The 21,050-nt window shown below is 39.8% G+C and overlaps 1 protein-coding gene across 8 annotated transcripts; it reads right to left on the bottom strand.

Annotated features, from left to right (window-relative positions):
- Positions 1-653: 653 nt before the first annotated feature.
- Positions 654-20,560, bottom strand: LOC106156235 (ras association domain-containing protein 10). 8 transcript variants are annotated; one of them, XM_013531384.2, is made up of 3 exons: positions 20,328-20,560; positions 12,637-12,803; positions 654-2,489 (listed from the first exon to the last, which is right to left on the bottom strand). In XM_013531384.2, exons 2-3 carry the CDS (start codon positions 12,643-12,645, stop codon positions 1,113-1,115), a joined length of 1,386 nt encoding a protein of 461 aa, XP_013386838.1. In that variant the 5' UTR covers positions 12,646-12,803; positions 20,328-20,560; the 3' UTR covers positions 654-1,112. The 8 variants fall into 8 exon arrangements, with proteins under 8 accessions (XP_013386838.1, XP_013386840.1, XP_013386846.1 ...); XM_013531386.2 differs by lacking the exon at positions 20,328-20,560 and adding an exon at positions 18,027-18,259; XM_013531392.2 differs by lacking the exons at positions 12,637-12,803; positions 20,328-20,560 and adding an exon at positions 10,913-11,071.
- Between the last annotated feature and the right edge of the window lie 490 nt (positions 20,561-21,050).

Here is a 21,050-nt window from a genome sequence, read left to right as displayed (position 1 = left end):
GAGGCCCACATGAAGTTGTTTAGAAATAAGATGTAATCCAAGCTGAGGTGTCGGATCAACACGGCTATTCCCAGCTCTCTTTGCACCAGCACGTGTTACCCCGTATCCGATGGTGTCAGGTAATTAATGACAACCTAATCACGAGTTAATTAAGCCCATTAAAATGCAGGAATTTGCCCTAACAACTTTAAGCCTGGTGAACGTGTTGATTGGCCTCCTGCTTTTTTGTTCTTAATTGGATTCTTGATTGTTGAGCACCTGACGCAGCAACATTAACACCTGAAGAAAGGGGGATTGTAATTATTCACACTTTTCTGAAGCGGTGTCAGTTTCGGGGCCACGTGTGTCAGCTTTGATTGCAATCCGGTAGCGTAATTATTATTTATCTTAATAGCCTTCCCTAAGACTGGAGTCCCCGCCCTCAGCACACTTACATTGTGCACAAACAAAAGAAACGATATTGCGGACGATTAGCCTCAGTGTGTTACTACAAAAACACAACTCCCATAGTTGTTTTAACCCGTCAGAGATTTGCCAGCTGCGCGGTGCGGTTGCACATACCTCACGCCTCTTTTCAATGGTCTGACTTACAAGTACCAATACCGGGGTTTGAAAAAAAAAAAGAGTGAGAGAGAATACCACACCAGAAACGGTTACATAAATAAAGACTGTATTCATACGAATATTTACCATACTTTACAAATCAGCTGTATAAATCGCATTGTGATACTGTCGCTTTGTTGTCATGTTTTCAAACTGCTGAAGTTAAATTTAGCAAGAAATTTTCGACTCTTTACAAATGGAGATGGAAATGTCCCTGCAATATTGACTGCATAGTTCGGTTGCAAAGTTTATACACTGTCCAGTGCCTAAGATTTAGCATCTGCTCTGAGGAAACCGAGCATGTTGATATAAACTCAGTTTAACACCGAGGGTCTATTTTGACAGACGACTGCTAGGATACTTCAATTTGGAAAACACATAGATCATGTTATTTTGATCCATTAAACATGATAGTATTTGTAATTCACGGCAATGCGTCCCGGTGGTCTTAAACGTTTCACGATGTTTGTCCAGATGTTTAAGATATTTTGATTGACCAAATCACTGAGTCAGACCAGGGTTTCTAGGATAGGCGTCGGAGTAGCCTCATCGCTGTGGAGAGAACTCAGTCCCGTGTCTGAATTTGAGTCATTGTCTTCGTTTTTGTATTTTGACACGTTTTCCCAAGTATGAACAGTGACATATGGGATGTGTGTCGTTGAATAGTAATTATCACTAATGACTTCCTCGCCGCCGGAGATGTCAAATTCGTCACCGACCTCGCCAGCGTAAACACCACCGTTTGGTGGATAGTCCTGAGATACAAACGCCTCGTCAAAATTTTCCCCAGCGAGGTTTTCCTCCGCCTCTATTTCTTCCATTAAACTTGTGAGGTATTCTCGTTTAAGCCTTAATTGCATTTCAACGTCATTTACCGTAGTATTCACCCGTTCAATTTCCGTTCTCTGCGACGAGTTCAGAGAAATACTTCTCTTCAAGGCAGTACGGAGGATGTTGGCCTCCTGTAGGACCTCGGAAGTCGACTGTCCCTTCCCCTGCCTCATCCTGTCATGGACCCACCGGCTTTCGTCGCTCTCTGAAGATGGAGCCTCCGTGGTACTTTCATCCAATATTTGATACGAGAGGTTCTCAATTCTCGTCTGCTCCTGGTTAATCATGTCGTCCAACTGTACTAATTGTTCCAGGAGTTTCACGTAAGTCTCCATGTTTTCTGGAGTGACTCCCTGGAACACCTCCTCCAAGCTGTCCTCGGCTATGTTTTTGAGGTACGCATCCTGCACGTAGTTTTCTCCGTTCTCTTGCACCCGGTGGATGTGCTGAAGGGTTTCGTGTTCCTCGATTTCTTTGTCTGTGTCACGGAGCCGAGCCATTTGATCCTGTATCACTTTTTCCTGGGATATAACTTTCTGTACCAATTGTTCTAGAGTCTGTAGTCGAGAGGGAGATGCAGTCGTTATAGCTGCGTTTTTGTGTCTGTCGACTCTCTGTCCCTTCTCCTTGGACGTGGACCGACTACCACTATTTCGCTCTCTAGAACTAGAGCTGTCCCTGCGATCGTATTTTTCCGATCTGTCACGGGCCGGTTTACGATGCCTTCGAGATTTTATGACTTCCCTCGAATCTTTAACACAGTTGATTTTCCTCATAGTAAACGTCACATTCTCTTGCTCATTGCCCCACGCTCTCCAAACCTTCAATATTTTGGTCCGACCCTGAAGGGGCCTTTCCATGTCTCTCCATCGTTCGAAGACCACATAAGATTGGGTGTCAATGGAGGAGTTAGTATTCCTTTCAGTCTGTAAGAGAGCGTAGATCACATCATCGCACGTGGTTCTCTTGGTGAGTCCTGTCACCCATTTTTCACACCCACCAACCAGTACGGGGATCTCTGGAGCACCTGGTGGGATTCCATCCATATTATCACTCTGAAAGAATCAATGGCAGTCGTTGTAGTAAAACAAAACACAACATTACTCAAAGTCAAGTCAGAACAAGTTCCAATCTAGTTCCACATAGCACCAAGAGTAAAGGCAACTCAACCCAAGCACAACCACTGTGATTTATGAATGTGTGTAGGCAACAGAACACTCGAGGTGCCCGGAGATCATGTGACACACATTTCTCACCAGTGATTGGCTGACAAAGTATTTCAAGCTTTCACTGATTGACCACCTTGAGAGAATGCCAAGAGAAAGATCTGTTCAGCGTTCAAAGGGGGTGTTGAAGAAAAACAAAGTATTATACAGAAGTTAGGTCATAGTGTGTGCACATCGTGAATCACAGCACACCTTGTGAGGCGTGGAAGTGTAATTTATTCCCGTCATTCTTTGATTTGTTTGAAGAACTGTAACGGCCGCGAAGCGTGCGTGCTTGGGGTATGGAAAACGGTTTCATTTTACCTTCCCCCTTGTATGTCGTCACTTTACCTAGTTCTCTATCAGGTGAAAGGCCGAATGGACCGTAAACCTTTTAAGTTACATGAACTGCAACATAAAACCCTCCTTTGAAAGGTATAGTTTCAACACCTTTTCTCATAGCTTAAAATAACAAACGGAACTTGATTCGGAACTGTCGTCTTTTACATTATATTGTTCAAACAACTGTAACAAAAATATTGAGACTTGTGGCTCCAAAGAAAGGGGTATTATTAGTTGAAAGAAAAGCATAAGTGTACACCCTGCTTCTATTAAACCCCAAAAATCTGAAAGTGTTATTTCTGTTAGGAGTTGTGCAATTGATGAGGTCCCGTAGTTTCAACATTGCCATTCAAACTTTCACGCTCCCATAAACATTCAGTGAATGTCAGAGCAAAACGAAAATTTAAGCTGTGTAAACGCTCTGTGTATGTTTTAGAAGTATTTTTAGGGGTCCTGGCGACATTGCTGACCCGCACTCCGATACACTCTGCGTACTTCACAGCCCCCGTTTCACTAACACAATAATTCAAGAAATGTGGACACAGTAATAGAAACATGCCAGAAATATGTATGTGGGCAGCGTATTTTCAATATTTTATCAGCGATATGAATTACTGACACATCAATGTATAAAGTTCACTGCTCTTGCAGAATTATAACACTCATAACAACAACGTGTTCTTTGAATCACACAGGTTATTTCTTACATCTCGGTGTGTTATTGACTGTTATGAGTAACTGAAATAAAATGCGAGTTATTTTTTTACTATTCTCGCTCAGCTCATGTCAAACGATACATCATTCATTCTTTTCGACTGGCATTTGATGTCAAGACTGGTATGCATCGTTTAAATTTCCCACTCCAACCAATTTCACGTAGAATACGAATCAGGTATTTATTTGCTATTCACTATGAACTTTAAATGGGAAAATGACTTTTAGGGAATGATGAAAAAATACAAGACACGCACGTAGGAAAGGTTAAGAAAAACGTTAAGTTCTGCAATTTTGCCAATTGAAACAACAATAGCCTCTGCGTATGCCACAATAATGTGAGGCGGTAACCAATACTTCTTTTTCCAATCCTCTTCGATCGTAACTTGATATTTAGCGGAAAATAACTCCTTCACAAATAACATTTTAAATGTGGTTTATGAGTTTTGGTAGTGGTAATTAACTGCTCTTTCTGCTTCCTACCCAACCCAATTCTAGTGTACCCGCACTTTGACAAGATTGTATTCATTTTAGCGTTGTTTATGTCGCAGCACCATCCTTATTATCAAAGACACCCTCGCTCCAGGCACGGGATGGGACATGCGGACACGCTACGCTGATAATAGCAACAAATAACTTGTAAATATGGTGAATTAAGGCAATTTTTTTCATTCCCATTATCTACCTTTCGCTCTGTCCAAAGCATTAAGAATTTCAATATGACGACGCGGTAAACATTTTTTAAACAAATGTCGCTTTACCTTTTCTCAGAACACTTACAGGTCTTATGGCCCACAAACCACACCTTGAGAAAAACAATAGATCAAACAGCTACCGCTCCCCATCTAACACCACCCCTGGATCCGCCCTAATAACACAATAATAGAAACATCACCTTCAGGTTGTATGGGCACAGATCACGACTAGATAGTACAGACAGCAAGGCGACATATCGTGCTGTTTTATCAGTGATACGCTGGGTGATATGCCTAATAAACCACGGTCACGGGACCCGTACCGTGCTAGTTTTATTGCCCCGACGCTTAACTGATAATTTGCACCACCTGATTTAATCGTATGTTTGAAATTATGAACTTCTCCGGTATATTTCCCTAACCAAATGCTCCTTTACAAAACATGTCACCTGAATAATGAAAGGGATATTCGAACCTCTAAAAAACAAAACAGTTTGCTGTTGCATCACTAAAATATGTCAAATACACCAATAAAACTATGAAAATATCAGTTACAAAACAGGTGTAGTACTAACAACGTTCTCACCTACCAGATCAGTTTAAACTAGTAATATCTTGACGTTCATCATCCAAGTATTTCGCAAGTGCCCGACAGATCCAAAAATGAAAGAACGCTATAAATACCGAAACTAAAATTTCTTCAACACAAAAACGTCAAGTTGTCAAGTTGTCAACAAAAATGTAATTCTGTCGCTTTGACGCAGCTGTGACAGAGTGGTCGACAATACACAGGTGTTTATTTACCCAGAGCTGTTCCCATCCATCTCTTTTAAAGTACTCTTTAACATTCCTGACAATGCAGCCACAAATGATATGACATATATGTATTTACTATTTACGATATAAGTAATTTCATTTTTTCCCCTTTCGGGCATGAACGTATGTCCTCTTGAAGTAGACAAGTTTTAAATCATGCCACCGACACCTTATAATTTCAGTAAAAAGTCAACATTTCCCAGTTGGTTTTACTAAAATTAAAAGGAATTTAAAAAAAATCATCATACCTCAATAACAAACTTTTATCCTTGATCACTAATACACGTATCACTTGACACCGGCGTGATTCCTGCGGTCTATCTAATATAACCACCAGTATTCTCCCGGGCTTTTTACTTCCTTCAAGTCAGTCTACAATTTACTTGGGTCTGACAATGCCAAGTAAACTCCGCTAACTAATCTCGATTCTCGACGAAAGAGAGGAAGCGAACGTATTCACGCGTCGTCATTTGTCACAAGAGTTTCCGACCAGCAATTAAGTCTACCTACTAGTTATGTCCCCCCAATTTTGACAGGTCAATGTTCTGTCTTGTTGTCCAGTGGTCATAAATCAAGTCATGGTCACTACTGGTGAATATTTAACTTAAAACGACCACCGAGGACCTTATGTCGGACAGCCGCACATCTTGCAACGGTTGAAACGCAAGATAACGTTAAGTAAGGGACGAAAATCTTTCTACTGCCTCGATGCGATTCTTCTTTAAGATACACTAATTGCTGGATAATACCTTGATTAAGTCCAATTCAACATCCTGTTGTCATAAAATATCGAATTTAACGCATCCCCTAGACCAAGGGACTCCAAGAAATATCGTCTTTTCTGTGAACGTTCTACTCTATCCTTATCTTTTATATGTTAAATAATGTGTTGGTTTATCAATCATCTTTGTCATGCAATATTGATATTAGATATTCCACTGCCCTACACCGTGTGACGTCTATAGACGTTGATGAACTATGATCATCAGCCCTGACAACAACTTTGGATAGGTGTATTGGTCATAATGATACAGTCTATTATCTTGTCACATGTTGGATACATTGATACAATGCCACACGAGTGCGAACAATAACCTTATCGTGAACCCTTGTGATTCAATGAAAAAAGATATTAAATAAAAAATATGCAGTTTAAGTACATTGGAGATTCTCACGCTCTAAATTACTTTCCCACTGAATCAGTATACCGCGTACGCAAATGACGCCAAACTCCTGCGATTTAAAACTGCTGATGAGCCTTTCAGACATCTGAGCTATGTAACTTGTGTTAAAACATGGACATCCGACACCAAAAAAACACCCTTTTTTCAGTCCCATGTCGCTTGTCAGATAAAGTACGACATTCGTCATTGTCGCAAAGACAAAAGAGGCGTATCTGTCCATTCTGCTCTCGTCGAAGGAACAATGCCAACTATTGCCTTTTTGGTTGAAGTCGTGCGTTTTTTAAATTACCGAATTAAAGAAAAGCTGAGCGACTCACCTATCAACTAACATAGAAACGCGGATCTACATTTCAAAACAAAACAAAGTGAGATTTCTAAAATGTTAAAACAGTGCTCATTAGTCACTGGAAATACACCGGCGCAGCTGTTTTGTTTGGCGCGTGGCCTTAAAGGACAATATTGCACCCCATCCATCTATCTGGAGAGCGTTTTCCTTTGTGGTGACAGTCCCCCTGCGAAAAGCTAGTAGTTAATTTGACAGTATAAACCAGTAGGCTGCATAAGTTCCTTTAATCTCCCCTCCATTGTATCGGTTTAATTTTGTTTGTAAAAACCTTGCTTATAATTTTTTTCAGTGAAAATCTCCGACCACAGGCGATTTAAGGAAGGTGTTCTATCTAATATGCCATTGGGCTGTGCTCCCCTGTGAAATACTATGACATCTCATTCATGCCTCTCTCTCACGGAGGCGTTTACCTACCTGGTTGTTACCTCTTCCTCTATGCCTGTCCTAGGACCTAACTAATGCTTCCTGTACCAGCAATAGACAGGCGGATAAAACAACACAGATCTAAATTTACCTTGCAACAGACTCAACCAATGTAGCAGCATGTAAATTACCAGAGAATGGTGAATTAATTTGAAATTATGCCCTCTCTAGATCTTAGACAATCACCTCATGTGCACGGAGGCCTGGCGATCCTTTAAAAGAATTATTCATCTCTTTCTGCCCCGGTTACCGTCGCTTGGTGAATGATTTATATATTCTATATATAAAAAGGGGTCCCCTTAAATTTATTAGACTACTGTAGACCTGGGAGTTTCTGTAATAGCAGCGTTCATTGTTGATTTCGGGTTTTCTGAACTAATTCGAGCTGAAATCGAGCGACCTGGATCAACCTTGCCCCGTCACCTTACAGTGTTAATATTTAAGAGCAATTCTTTTCTTCGTCTTGAGCGTTAAACTAAATAAGAATTGACAATTTGATTAATTCATTAGAGTCACGTATCGTGGGAAAGAAAAGAAAGAAAAGAAAACTTTTTTGGCTTGGCGATGCCATTGGTTTGAATAAGAGGGTACATGACCTGATAATAATTAAACATGTATGAACGTAAACATTTGTTTTCACAAACAAAAGAGGAGAATTTCTGGCGCCTCACCCTCTATTTAATCATAATACAGCACCACGTGCGGCAAGAAGGGCGGAGAGACACAGTGTTGTTTCATATTGTAATTTTTGACATCGTTGTTGCAAAACATTAAGCTATTCTAATATTTTTTGTTTGGAATTTTTGCCCTGGGTTCGGGTCATCACCTATGAATCCGAGTGTTTTCATATCCCTGTCTGAATGTATTGTCTCAATGTTTACCGCAAATCAGCACGGACAAACACATTAAATACAAAGTTGTAAAGGAATGCGAGTAAATAGAAATAGGCCCCGTTGTATTGTGATCAGCTGAACAGCATTACATACCCGATGACCTCCTAAGCACAATGGGCAAGAGACGCCGCACGAGTTTCACGGTATTATTTTGCATAGATAATGAATTATTCACTGTAGAAGTGGAAATACATTTTCAATGAGCAGTTGAAATATTGGAGTAAACGCACTCTCTGGCACATCAGCAGCAAAGCATGCCAATGAATAGCCGGTGGGTTGGAGCGTCATTACACAACTTTTTGTCATGACTATGAAACCAAATCACTTTTGAAAACCGAATTGATTTTGAAAAAGATCTGTTGGCAAAACAAGTCAGTCCAACACCACAGAGTCAAAGCGGGAAGGGCAGTGCTTTGCGGATATCAAAACTTATAGTACAAGTCCCGCGGCCACAAATATGCCAGAGGATCGACCCGATCAATGAGATTCTACAGTATTCTTTAGGCTAAACTGACCGATTAGTTCAGCCGGTACGGAGAGTAGGGTTAGTTTAATTAGTTAGCCATTCGGCGCCTTTTATTCCATGCAAGCTGTATCTATCATTGATTTTCTAATCAGGCGTGTCGCGCCCTTTCTTCTGTGGACGTCACACCTTTGGCTTAACGATCACACCGTGCCTCTCATTCCTCGTGCAGTTAACCGCGAAACAGAAGATACTTCACATTAAAACACCTCAAACACACATATGTGCAAGATTCTTTAAACTATATTCAGAGGCATTAGGAAACCAAAAAAGCTGATTGCATAGCCTACATTTTGACAGGCACAGTGAAAGCTAAACAGATGGCAGCCTGCCAAGGAGGTTACCACCATCCCCACCACCCCCGGGGTCACGATACCACTTCACGAGATTTATCAAGTGTTCATCTGCAATTCCATTTTATCCACCCTCTCTTGAAGTATTTGGACAGCAACCTATACTCGTAGTTAAATTGGGTAAACCGAGACATGAAATAAAGTGAGAAAATCCTCTTAGCAAAATCCGCGGAACATTTTATTATTTAATTTGAACTTCCAATGGTTATTTTTATACTTGCTTGATTCTTCACATTATCAAAAGATCACCGTCATTTATTTGTATTAGTTCTTATCAAAAATCCTTTTCACCGTGTCACGGGGGCGGGGATTGTTTACCGCAGGTACTTAAGGGCGAGGCTTAGACCATTCCACGTGAAAGTGATATTTTTCCGTTCTGATTTTTCGATATCCTAGCAGGCACCGGTAACACTGAGAAGGGACCCCGGGAGGCCTTCATTTCTTGATACACTGCCACCACATATGCTCTGAAGAATGCAAATCCCTCTTTTTCAGATCTTTCTGAACGACTTTGGAAATATTTAAAAAAAGACTTGATTATCTTATCTAAGAAGAGCGTGGAGAGGCCCCAGTTTTCCCGGAATAGCTTCAGTATGTTTTAACATTTTACTGTGCTTATACCTTAAACCTCAATTCTTTCCAAAATAAATAAATAAATAAATATCTGAAGAACTGAAGACGACCTAATATGCCATCCAGTCTAGCTATTTACATGCACGAGAAAAAGTAGGGATTCCCCAACGCTCCACCAACCATTGTTTAATAACCATCAACCATTACCGTTGTTAGTCCCTGCCTGCTGCCTCCGCAACACCATGTACTGTATTTAACTCTGAACAAGGTGAAAGTACACGTACGCCTTATACCGCCTTGATGACTAAATGACACTGTCTGGCTGTCACCCTAGAGCACCGTGTCATTAGACTGTCACCAGAGATATCGTGAAGACCAGCTTGCCAAATGTCAACCCTGAAGCTCTCACCTGCCGTACCTGAACTAAAACAAACAGCGATGGTCCGACCCGCTATTTATAACCACCCGGAACTGCCAGGCATGGGCCGCCTGACAAAGTTCAATAGTTATTAAAGAAAGCTAGATTTTGGGTTCGATAAAAAACGTGAATGAAAAAATGGTAAAAGGCAAAAAAAAAAAAAAAAGAAAAAAGAAAGAAAAAAAAGCACGCGCAGTGAAATATCTTTTTTTTTGGCGATTACTTCCAAATACCAAACTAAACTGAACGTTGCCAGATTGAATTTAAAGACCAGAAAAGAAAGGGGCCTATGCTTATTCAAATTAGACAATGCCTCAAAAGTAGCCGTTAGATGAAATGTAATTTATTAAGATTCACTGAGTGATACATTATTGACAAATGTAATAGTGTCACAAATCCGTTACGTTCTACTGTCACAACCAGACAGACAAATGGGGAACATCCCAGATCTTGTTAAATAACAGTAGCTACTGCAGACCCTGACCGAAAACAATGAATGATAAATGAGAAAGTACTCAAAATCCGTTAGGTTACAAACTAACAATAATGCTGCCACTCAAGCAACACGCATCCTACGCAAAAGTCACATCACTGGAAGACTCGCTACGCTACGGGTAAATTATTTTCGGACATGCAAAGGCTCACTTTGTCACAAAGCCACCTGGAACGTCTGAAATTACATCACACGCAGAGGAAAATAAATCTGCTATTTTGTTTTACACCAGGTTCCAGACAGTTTGATCGTTTCCACCTTCTCATTATTTCAATTTCAGTGTTTTAATCAGCAGGTGGCAAAAAAGAAACACTCTTACAAAAACACCCGAATTTGAGTGTTAAAATCATTGCGGACTCCTACTCTACATTCCCCAGTGAAAGCAAAGAAAGATCAACTATAAACTTCTAAAATAAACTATAATAACCCACGATATTCTGTACGCTACCTCTTATCCTGAATCTGTGTTAAACACTACACACCTCCCACTTTCGGCTTACCTGCTTATGTGATTCTATCTGCAGTTTTGGTAATTGTTTTAACAGCAAAGGCACATCTCTGGACGTTTTAAGTCCTGTCAGTCGTGAACAAGCGTGTATTTAAAGCAGACCTATACACTCAACAGTCAATGATTTTATGTCAGCTAAAAAAACTTCATTCAATCGTTAGAGCTGTGACGGTGTCCCAATTTCAAATGTAACCAAAACAAGCCTTACACAACACGAACCGAGACTTAACGATTGTCAGAGGCACAGGTTTGTTCCGTTAGTGCCCCGTGGGGTTTACCTAAGGGAGGCTAAGGCCGTCACAGGTGGCCCGGATCACCAGGAAACTCAATTGTAGTATTTACCCGGACGAAATCTAACCCGGGGGTTCAGGTTTTCCTCAAAATATTTATCGTTTAATGATACTGCTCTCTGAAGAGTGGATTAATGTTGAATTTGTACGGGTATTCTTCGCGCTCAATGGGGCGATATGGTGCGGTGTCTTTACGTCGGTTCTCGAGTAAACACGGGGAGTAAAAAGTAAATAAATTTTAAAGTGGATTTTTTTTCACACGTGTGAGCTCTCCGCCCAGGTGAGTGTTTGCCAGTCCCTCGTGATTCTATTAGGATCAAACTTCACAAATACTTAAAATCTGCGGGCCAAAAGTTGTTGCAGCGCTCTTCAACATACCGCTGGGACGTCGCTTTCCCGCTGTTTGGGCGCTTCTCGTGTTGCAATAAAACCGATTTCACGCAGTCTTATGAAAAGAATGATAAGATACAGGCATGTGATTATCCTTTCACTTGAAAAAGATCATCTTCTCGGATACCCTGGGAGCATGCCATTGATGAAATATACTAAATGTCAAACGATGGAATGCATTTTTCTTCAGAATGTTCTAATTGGGGGGAAAGGCGCTACTGTGGAAAGCACGGGTTAGGACTGGCAGCACCTTACTGATAACAGAGAGAAGGGGGAAATAAAACCGTGTGTGATGATGGCGGTGGAGACCGAGTTAAGGACAGGCAGATGGAAATAATGAGTGATTTAATAAAGAATATCTGATAATACAGAGTAGCAAACTACAGCTGGAAACAAAAGCATAAATGTTGTCACTAAATTATCGCTGTTTCTCTTCCCCAAAAAATTGGGCTCTTGTCTGTGATTCTTGGTTTAAACTTTGCTATTGTTTATTCATGGTGAGCGGCGGTTGCATTTTTTCATCTTGTATTTTTTTTTTATTTTAGTACCTTACGTAAACATCATTTCGACCTCCCCAAATATAGCGTGCTATATGAAATAAAGATTTCGTAACCAACTAAACGAGATCGCTCCTGGCTACTACTTTTGCTATTTAAAGTTCCCTTTTTGCTATTTTTTTCATTTGAAACATGCACAATATTAAGAATATAGAAAGATATATAGTGTGCAGACAATAGATTATTTGGAACATGGGTCTTTCTCTTGGCACTGGCCTGGGAGTATGAATACAAGCACTATATCTTATGACAGACAATCACCAACTTCAACGCCTACGTGAAAATGCGTGGGCTTTCGTGATCAACGCCATTCACGGTGGCTATGCTTGGGTATATATTTTGAACAAACGAAGAATATCAATCAAATAAAATGACAACAACATGCAATCCCGCTCCGGAGACTGTAGGTTACATTACTTTAATACGAAAAACCGTGACTGGGAATGACTTGGGTGGGCAAACCGTGCCCCGTAGCTCACCTCACTCATGGTGATCGGGTTCCTTTACACGGGCTACCCTGTAGGTCCGGCATTCACCCTCGGGCTGCGGCAAGACTTTCTTCTGTGCAGTCTTCCTTGTTCTTTCTCTACTGCCCACACTAAGCCGTTGCAGTTTAAATGTGGTGAAGTTCTTTACTAATCTGTATCTGAAGAAATAGAAAAACACAGTAAGTCTCCGATCAGTGCTCAAATATCCGCTCTCCTCAATGACTACATTGAGGAAAATGTACACAAGACGCACGGAAATCGTGTAACGTTATGGCAGTGTTGACACTGTGAAATTCTTTCGCCAACTATCTAAAAACAAGGAAGAATGCCCACCTTGTCAATGGGCGCTGGAAAGTTTTCCCTCTAAACATCATTGATATTCATCAACATTATGAATCTATTTCCAATACTAATACCCTTTAGCTGTGTGCATATTATTGAACGATTAATTGAACAATGGAGTGGGGATTATCACAATGTTAAGCGAATGCCCAGGACTTTTGGCCTATTCTTGTCCTTTTTTATATAAAGTTTACCCAAATATCTATTGATCTAGTCAAAATGAGTTTGCAGGTAATTAAAGTGACAATGTGTTGAACAATCTTCGCCTGGTGACACTTTTCATCCGTGGACCTAAGGGTGAAAGCTAATCATCTTAATCATATTTACACCCCTGTGACACGTATTTGACCATGACCGGCCTGTAAACATACGAGTAAATTTGCTTGTGGTTCCCGCTATTGATTGAACGTTGTTAATGTCATCAAGTGCGTGTAAGTTTACGTAACGGACACACGTTGTGCTGCAACACGTTTGTGACGGACACTACGTTGTTTACTCTCTACATGCAAATTGTAAATAAAAGGCTGAGCTATTTCAAGCGGGACCGGAGGGGGATGTCTTTCTACTTGGTTTGCGTCATTTCTATCTGAAATTCGTGTTAGTAAACACAGCGCTTTATGCCCACTCTTTAATCTTCCAAAACCTGGTTTGAATTGTGACACGGCTTTGGATTTTGGCCTATTAATAAACTTACACAGCCGTTCCTGAGTCATTTGAACAATTCTGTTAGCAAATAAGAACATCCAGGGTCCTGCTCGCGGTCCCTCCCCTCCATCATTCAGCGTTGCAGTTTCCTTTATTTAACTTTCTTAATCCCAAAATATTATGGAATGAATGTTAAACATCTGTTGTTTTCACAATTTTCTGCAGGGATCAGTGATTATTGCATTTTCATTTTCATTTTCATTTCGATAACTTTACATAAGGAGTAAGTACTCCGCAAATTTCGGAGTATCGCCCCTTTCTACCACTAACACTTCCAGAAGGCTAAGCGACGTGCCAGTCTTGAACAGACTTAGATGAACTTTCCTATACAAAAGCTAACAAATTATATATAAGTCGAAGTGTTTGATTTTCAAAATCTTTTCATCTATCCATTTTTTTTTAGATAGCTTCTTTTCCCGTAAGAGATATGTGGCAGTATTGGTAATTAAGGTGAGTCAACGAAGAGATTAGCAAGGCCCATTCGCAAACATTTTGCACGATATTTTATCATATCTTATTTAATAAGGATAATCTTATAACTTAAGACGGATAACCTTGAAATGTGTCAGACTTGTTGCCATTTCGGTTGTCAATAACATCAAGTGTCAGACCGAAGGTATACAACACGTTACAACGATTTTATCAAGGTGCGCGCCAACACATAAACAACCACAGAATACTCCTGATCCAGGCTGAGTGAGACCCTGGGATTTCTCTTTCTCCAAAATGACGTGGAAACACCTATCGGCATGTGTGTATCGATATGAGGTCAACCTAACAAAAAACAACCCGTTCCCCTTCAATAGTTCTAAGTCACTACCCAAAACATATTAAGCATTACTCTCGCTCATATTCGTTAACGCAACATTAGTTCCGAGGCATGTCTGATTCATCGCGACTCATAATGAGATCGATACGGGGAGAAAGCTCTGGAACTGTCTACCAGGTTCGAGTAATAACATTAAAGGTCTAGTAGTAATTGCTTTTGTGAATCAAACAATTACGACATTAATCGCAAACAGAATACACATACTCACGTTCATTGATATGTGCTGTGAATGACGCTTATGTCCTTCATTTGTCAATTTGTTCACGTATTTTCTTGCGTTTATGAATCATTGTTCCTTATATTTTTCCGTATTTTAATACCAAAATTGCTTGAATGTCATATAATATATACAAAAATTATAATATCAAAGTGGGAAATCTCGTATTTTTTCATTTCTTATATAATCTTACGGCGATTCCTTCTATGCCAAAAGAACAATTCAAACGTTACAAAAACAGCCCTTCCCACCAAATCGATTTTCCTGCTGTTCATCCATTGACACTAATGAAATCGGAAGTGGCTTGCACGCGGAAGACGCATTATGTCACCTTAGCAATAATGCATGAGGAACACGACATGTCACTCAATCGATAGACGTAACACAGTTCTTATCCTGCATCATTAGTATCATATCATATTACAAGACACGTGCCTACAGTTCCCATACTTGGGTGATATTTTCAAGTAATCACTGGGTAGACCTGTGAGCTATGAGTTTTGTGTTACCAACATGTGTTATAATTATAATAACTTGTCTTTTCCTAAGCTCTGTGTTTAATAACCGTCAAGGAAGGCAAACTCTAATTTAACGTTTAAAGTAACCAAGAATCCCAGTACCGCTATTATAACCTTTAATGCGCACGTGTCACATGTCCCCTGTTTGACGACATGTCTTAATCAACCTTGTTAACTTAACTCGATATACGCCAACAATGTGAGTTTGTTGACTCTGCCGATATTTCCGAGCTTGGTCCGCACGATCATTCCACAGCCATCGTTGTCATAATATTGTGAAAGCTTATTATCTGCCGGTCAACTTGAACAGGGATTACCATTTGCTACAAATATCTACTCGACTCCGGAGACTATATCATATATATGAGTGCTAACTAATCATCACAACCAGAGGACGTGAATTCATTCAAGTGGCAGTCTAACATGTCACCCAGGCACTTGATGGCAGGGTCTCATGTTGAAGTTTGAAAAGCTATAAACCAGACCTCATCACAAGGACATGCGATACACCCTTGAAAAAATATATATTTAATGGAAGGCGCCCACTTATGGGTCAAGACGCTCTCAAGTGTCCTCAAACGCATAGAAACAGACAGGTTTCCACTAATATTTGTCTCATCATCTTGCAATCATGCGGTTGAAATTTCAAACTGTTTTTAATCAGTTCTTGCAACAGTATCGCCACCTATTCTGGATAAATGTGGAACTTTGAATGCGAAACCCTGTTCAGTTCCGATATGTGTGACATGACGGAAAAGAAGAAAAAAAATGTGAAAAGGCATCAGAATATTGTACATGGCTTGCAAAGGTCAAAATGCAGCTGCCTACTTCTTTCCTACTCTGTCCATTCCCGCCTAATATAAATATATAAATGAATAAAAATGACAAATACAAGAAATGAAAAAATCTCAATAGTTATCATGATAACATAATCTCCTCCGTTCTTGGAGCTAATAAAAAGAAATACCTTAAAAATCCATAACTTTGATATTATAACTTGGTCGAAGCAGGGAATTATATCCGAAATAATTTCCTGGTTGAAGTTACATGTAGGTCCCAAGACTGACGCACGGGAAAGTATAAGAAAACTTAGATTTGCGCTCAGTTCTTTTCATTCACTGTTTTATTCTAGGTGAGTTGAAACATGATAAAAAGGTGCAGAGTTTTCGGGTTTCCTCTCAGCTGATCCAATTCAACAACCCTTCTGAACCGAAGAATCCCCCGGGAGAAAACCGAGATGCACTTCCGGCCATATGTAAACTTAACCCCTTCACCTCGTCACAGAACATAAATGCGTATAGTAGACCCTCCTATATATAGAAATACCAATCTTTTTTCCCCAGTCCAAGAGTAAATAGTTATACCACAGGTCGTTATGGGCAGGATCGCCATTCACGGGTTTCTATAGGATGCTCCGACAAGTGAACCGCGAAGAAGTTGACGTTGTGTTGGGCAGAATACGCTGACAATACTCTGACAATAACATCCAGTGCAAGTCTATTGGGAATTATAAGCACTGGCGCCACAAGGACGTGATCAACCTGTGGTAATTTACCTCATCGTTCAGTTCATTTACACACCAATTCCCACATTTCTATTCAAACTAATTGAAATAAACCAATTTCTTATCCAATTGATTTTTCCATGTTGTTTGCCCCCATCTAATTTCACGTAACAATAGTACTTTGATATTTCGTTGCAGCGAAATGTTGACCTATGATGATGATTTGCACTCGGAAGAATTTGGTTTCTGGTCAAAGATCGACTTTTAACATGTGGACCTACCTTGATCTTGTGACGCGACTGTGATCGATACATACGAGTGCGAACTGAAATGTCGATCTTCTATCTAGATCATGCTTCAGTGTATGTTATCTAACATGGACTGTAATTACGTTTGATCTTCACCTCAAAGTTGTTACTATTCTAACGTAAGATGACAAATAAAAACAATAATTGATGCGTAATTTAAATCATGTTAACCATAAAAAGGATCCTGGAGTTGAATCAAAATCTTATTCAATCTATTATCTATAAATGTACCTTGCCTTTCTTGTGTCTAAGATATTACCAAACGCTCGTGCGCAATTATCAACATTTGGTTCCAAACACTATTAATATTAATATTTTCTTCATCACAGTACCTACCAAAGTCACTTTTTCTCACACAGAGAGATATGTGAATAACGTTGAGAAGTCCCTGTTGAAGTTGGTTCTTTGTGTCACGGCAAACCCATTGATTAAGCTAATCAGTCTCTCCGCATGAGACTTTATTTTATTGGGGAATCGTCATTAACGTTATTGGCAAGGGATAAATAAAGGCTTGTTAAAATACCGTTTTACCAATTGTCCATAGCGTTGACCAGGCAAATGAACTAATCGATCTGGACATCCGCAATCTATAACATTGTACTTTTGTCTTAACTGACTTCATTGTTTTTACGTCCTCCTACGTCTCACTGTTGCCACAACTGAAGAACGTCTTGCATTTTTGCTTCTATTCAGTGTATAAAGGAACCGGTCTGGTTTCAATAACCAAAAGTAAATATTATTTTTTTCAGCACGTACACTTTATTCAATAAAAATCAACATTTATTCACTGTATTGATAATGAGAGTTTTTTTGCTGCCATCAAACGTTTAGAACTTGTGCTGAATCCAATTACCACAATTAAATTCAGCACTTGTGTATCCCAAGACGCCCTTTTCAAAGGCTTAATCCAATAAGTTTTCGCCTATAGATGGATTATTTGAAATAAATTTCTGCTTACCTTCTTTAATATGATTTAAAATGCCCTATTATCCCGAAGATTTCTCTAGAGCTCCCAACTTCAAAATGTAGAGTTACAGCTGTAATTCCACCCTGTGCGTCTAAGGCGTCGTTCTTTTTACTGTGGTTTGCTCGTTTACTTTCTGGTTTTATGACTTCATCTTAAGTCTGATAGCCTTGTTGCCTGAAAGCGGCTACCACACAACTTCAATACATATCGAACTGTTATGAATTTTTGATAAGCTTTGGAAGGCCAGGTACTCGCCAGTCAATGAGATGCAGTAATCATTGGCAGCACCGCGGAGGGAATTATCCCTTCGTTATATCCTTAACCCTTAAACGCATTCCCGACGGACTCGATTCTGAGATTTGGGATGCGATATTTACACCGCGTATTATCCCCGTGGAAATTTCAACAGTGTTAAATTATACCGTGGATTCGTTAAGTTTGCCCATACACACAACCTGGGGTTGAATTCATTCATTCTTGACGAATTACAATCAGGATCGACTCGATAAGTGACGTCACCCTTTGAGTGAAATCATTCAATACAACGCACCTGAATAGGTTTAACAGGATTAGTTGCTGATTGTTTAGCTAATGCATTGTGGGAATGTAAACTTTCAACACGAGCTATTTGTACAGGACAGTGAAGGCGGAAAATCAATCGTTATGCATAGATGCCCTAGATATTCGTTAAATTAATTTATTTCAAATCGGCTTTGTAGCTGGATTTTAAAAATTTCCCGCCATCTTTCCATTTAGAAAATTTTACAAAATGGGAGCTCTGTTGTCGGGAATGCTACGTTCGCTAACCGGGCGCCGCCTAATTGTTGCCTATTGTTTCGTGTTGTCGTAATCAAATTATTTCTCTGCCTTAGAGGCTTTAATGACCGATGACCGATCAGTAACTTTTCAGTATGCAAAGGTTAAGACCTTTTGATCTGTTAACCCAAGAGTTCTTAACCGTGACTCGGCGAAGTCCCCCCGCAAAGTGTTGGCTATTGAATCATCAGCTCGTTAGTGAAGTGGCTAAGCTAGGAACAGATTACTGATTTTTGTAAAACTATTCCTGTTGCAATTTGTGGGTATTTCTGGGGATTACATATGTTATCATGATGTTGACATAGCTGCCTATGATATTAATAAGATAATCGATTTTTGTTAGCGCATGATTTTGATTCCCCCTCCCCGGTCATACAACATACTAGCACGGAACTCAAGGAAGTCGCATTTCTAGTTAACAAATCTATCACGTACCTTTCTATCTATCTATCTATCTATCTATCTATCTATCAGAAGAAGAAGAAGAAGAAACAACCAAAGCCGACTTTATGTCCAACGACTCACAAAAATAAAAATCAAACATGCATATCATCATATATTTTATGATTTAATTAAGATGAACCATCTTTCAGGGAATTTTTTTCTTAAAATCAGTTTCCAGGGAGTGATGTTTCAAACAAAAATCCTAAGTTAAACACAAAACAACTGTGTTTATTCGAAGTGCATGTTAAGCAGACCCGCACGTCGCTGGATTTGGCCCCTGTTTATATCATTCTCAATAACATGCCCATTTCAAACTAAACAATGATTTCCACAGCAATTTAAATCCCTCGGATTAGGAAAAACACCCCATTTTATAAGGGTCAATTATTAAAGCTAATAACCATATTTTGTCGAACCCAGGCCATTTACATCTAAATTTAGAATTATCATCGACAAAGGACGTATTAGGTTGTATGTGTTGTATTAATTTAAGTGGGGATCATGACTTTACCGACAATAATTCTCTTAATCCTGTCGTTGTTGACACTATGTCGCCAATTCAAAGTGATTACACATAAATTGAGGAAAATCATCAGCGTCGCGAGACATTTAATTAACAACTAGGTTCTAACTCAAGCACCACCCCTTTTTTACAAGACCCATGTCTTATCTTTTGATAGAAACGGGCTACTGCGGTAAGGATGACGGTGTTCGAGAAACGATTTTTTGGACCAATGAACCTGCCGATTGTCGAGACGCTCCCTTCGAGACTACATTGTAGATGCAAAAGAAATCGACCAAAGGTATAACTAATGAAAGTGCTCGAAGTTTTACAAAGCTTAAGCATAACAAACTTAATTTTTTCTCCGAGGCCACAGTATGTGATTACCGCAAAAGCTGAACTTAAATATTTGCAAATATCTTCAAAATATCCCGAAATCAAGAACTGCCATGGATCTTCGTACATGTACTAGAACGCCTTGCGCAGCACATACACAATCACCAACAATAACATTCAAGTCTTGAACTTACCGGTCACGGCGCAGCCAACTCTTCCCTTGGTAACGATCACTTTGAGGTAACAGAATTCTTAGAACCAAATGTTTTATGAAGACAACGCTGTTAAACTACCCTCGTGTTACCATTGACCAACACGAAGCATCGCGTGCACTGCCTTCGACGTTCTTCCCTCTCTGAGTCTACTGCGGTGGGGTAACCACTGTTCATAGCCCCCTGCCTTCTCGCTAGCTGTGATCCTATTTTGTGAATGAAACGAGAAACACGACCCGTGATATGCAAGCCGTCAATCACATCATTTGCGTGTTACTTTTCCTTTCACAGGGAACAATGGCCAGCTTATTGGGTCACTGGAAACTTCCTCGCTTTTGAGAGGCTTCGATTTCCCGCATGATTGGTTCATTGCTCCCCCACTAATTTTACCCACTTGAGCGGGGTTTGGACTTTGGCCACAGTTTGTGAACCATGTGATTTTTTTTCTATTTTTTTCTTGTATTAGTATATCTATAAGCGAAGTATCTGAAGCATTATATAACATGCATAAGTTATTTAGGGATTTACTATTTATTGAGACGATGGTCAAAGCAAGGACGACTGATTTAACAGACACCATAAGCGTTCGTTCTGAACACTGAAATTATTCATGATTACAATTTTCATTACCAACAATTGTGCAAGGGGCTCAAGTCGAGCTTCACTGATTCAAACACAGATAGCGTTGCCTAAACAAAAATTTCA

This window comes from Lingula anatina, chromosome 1 (assembly GCF_051362555.1).
Source record: "Lingula anatina isolate TDL-2025a chromosome 1, LinAna3.0, whole genome shotgun sequence".
Classification (NCBI taxonomy): Eukaryota; Metazoa; Brachiopoda; class Lingulata; order Lingulida; family Lingulidae; genus Lingula; species Lingula anatina.
This window is presented reverse-complemented; position numbering and strand designations above follow the sequence as displayed.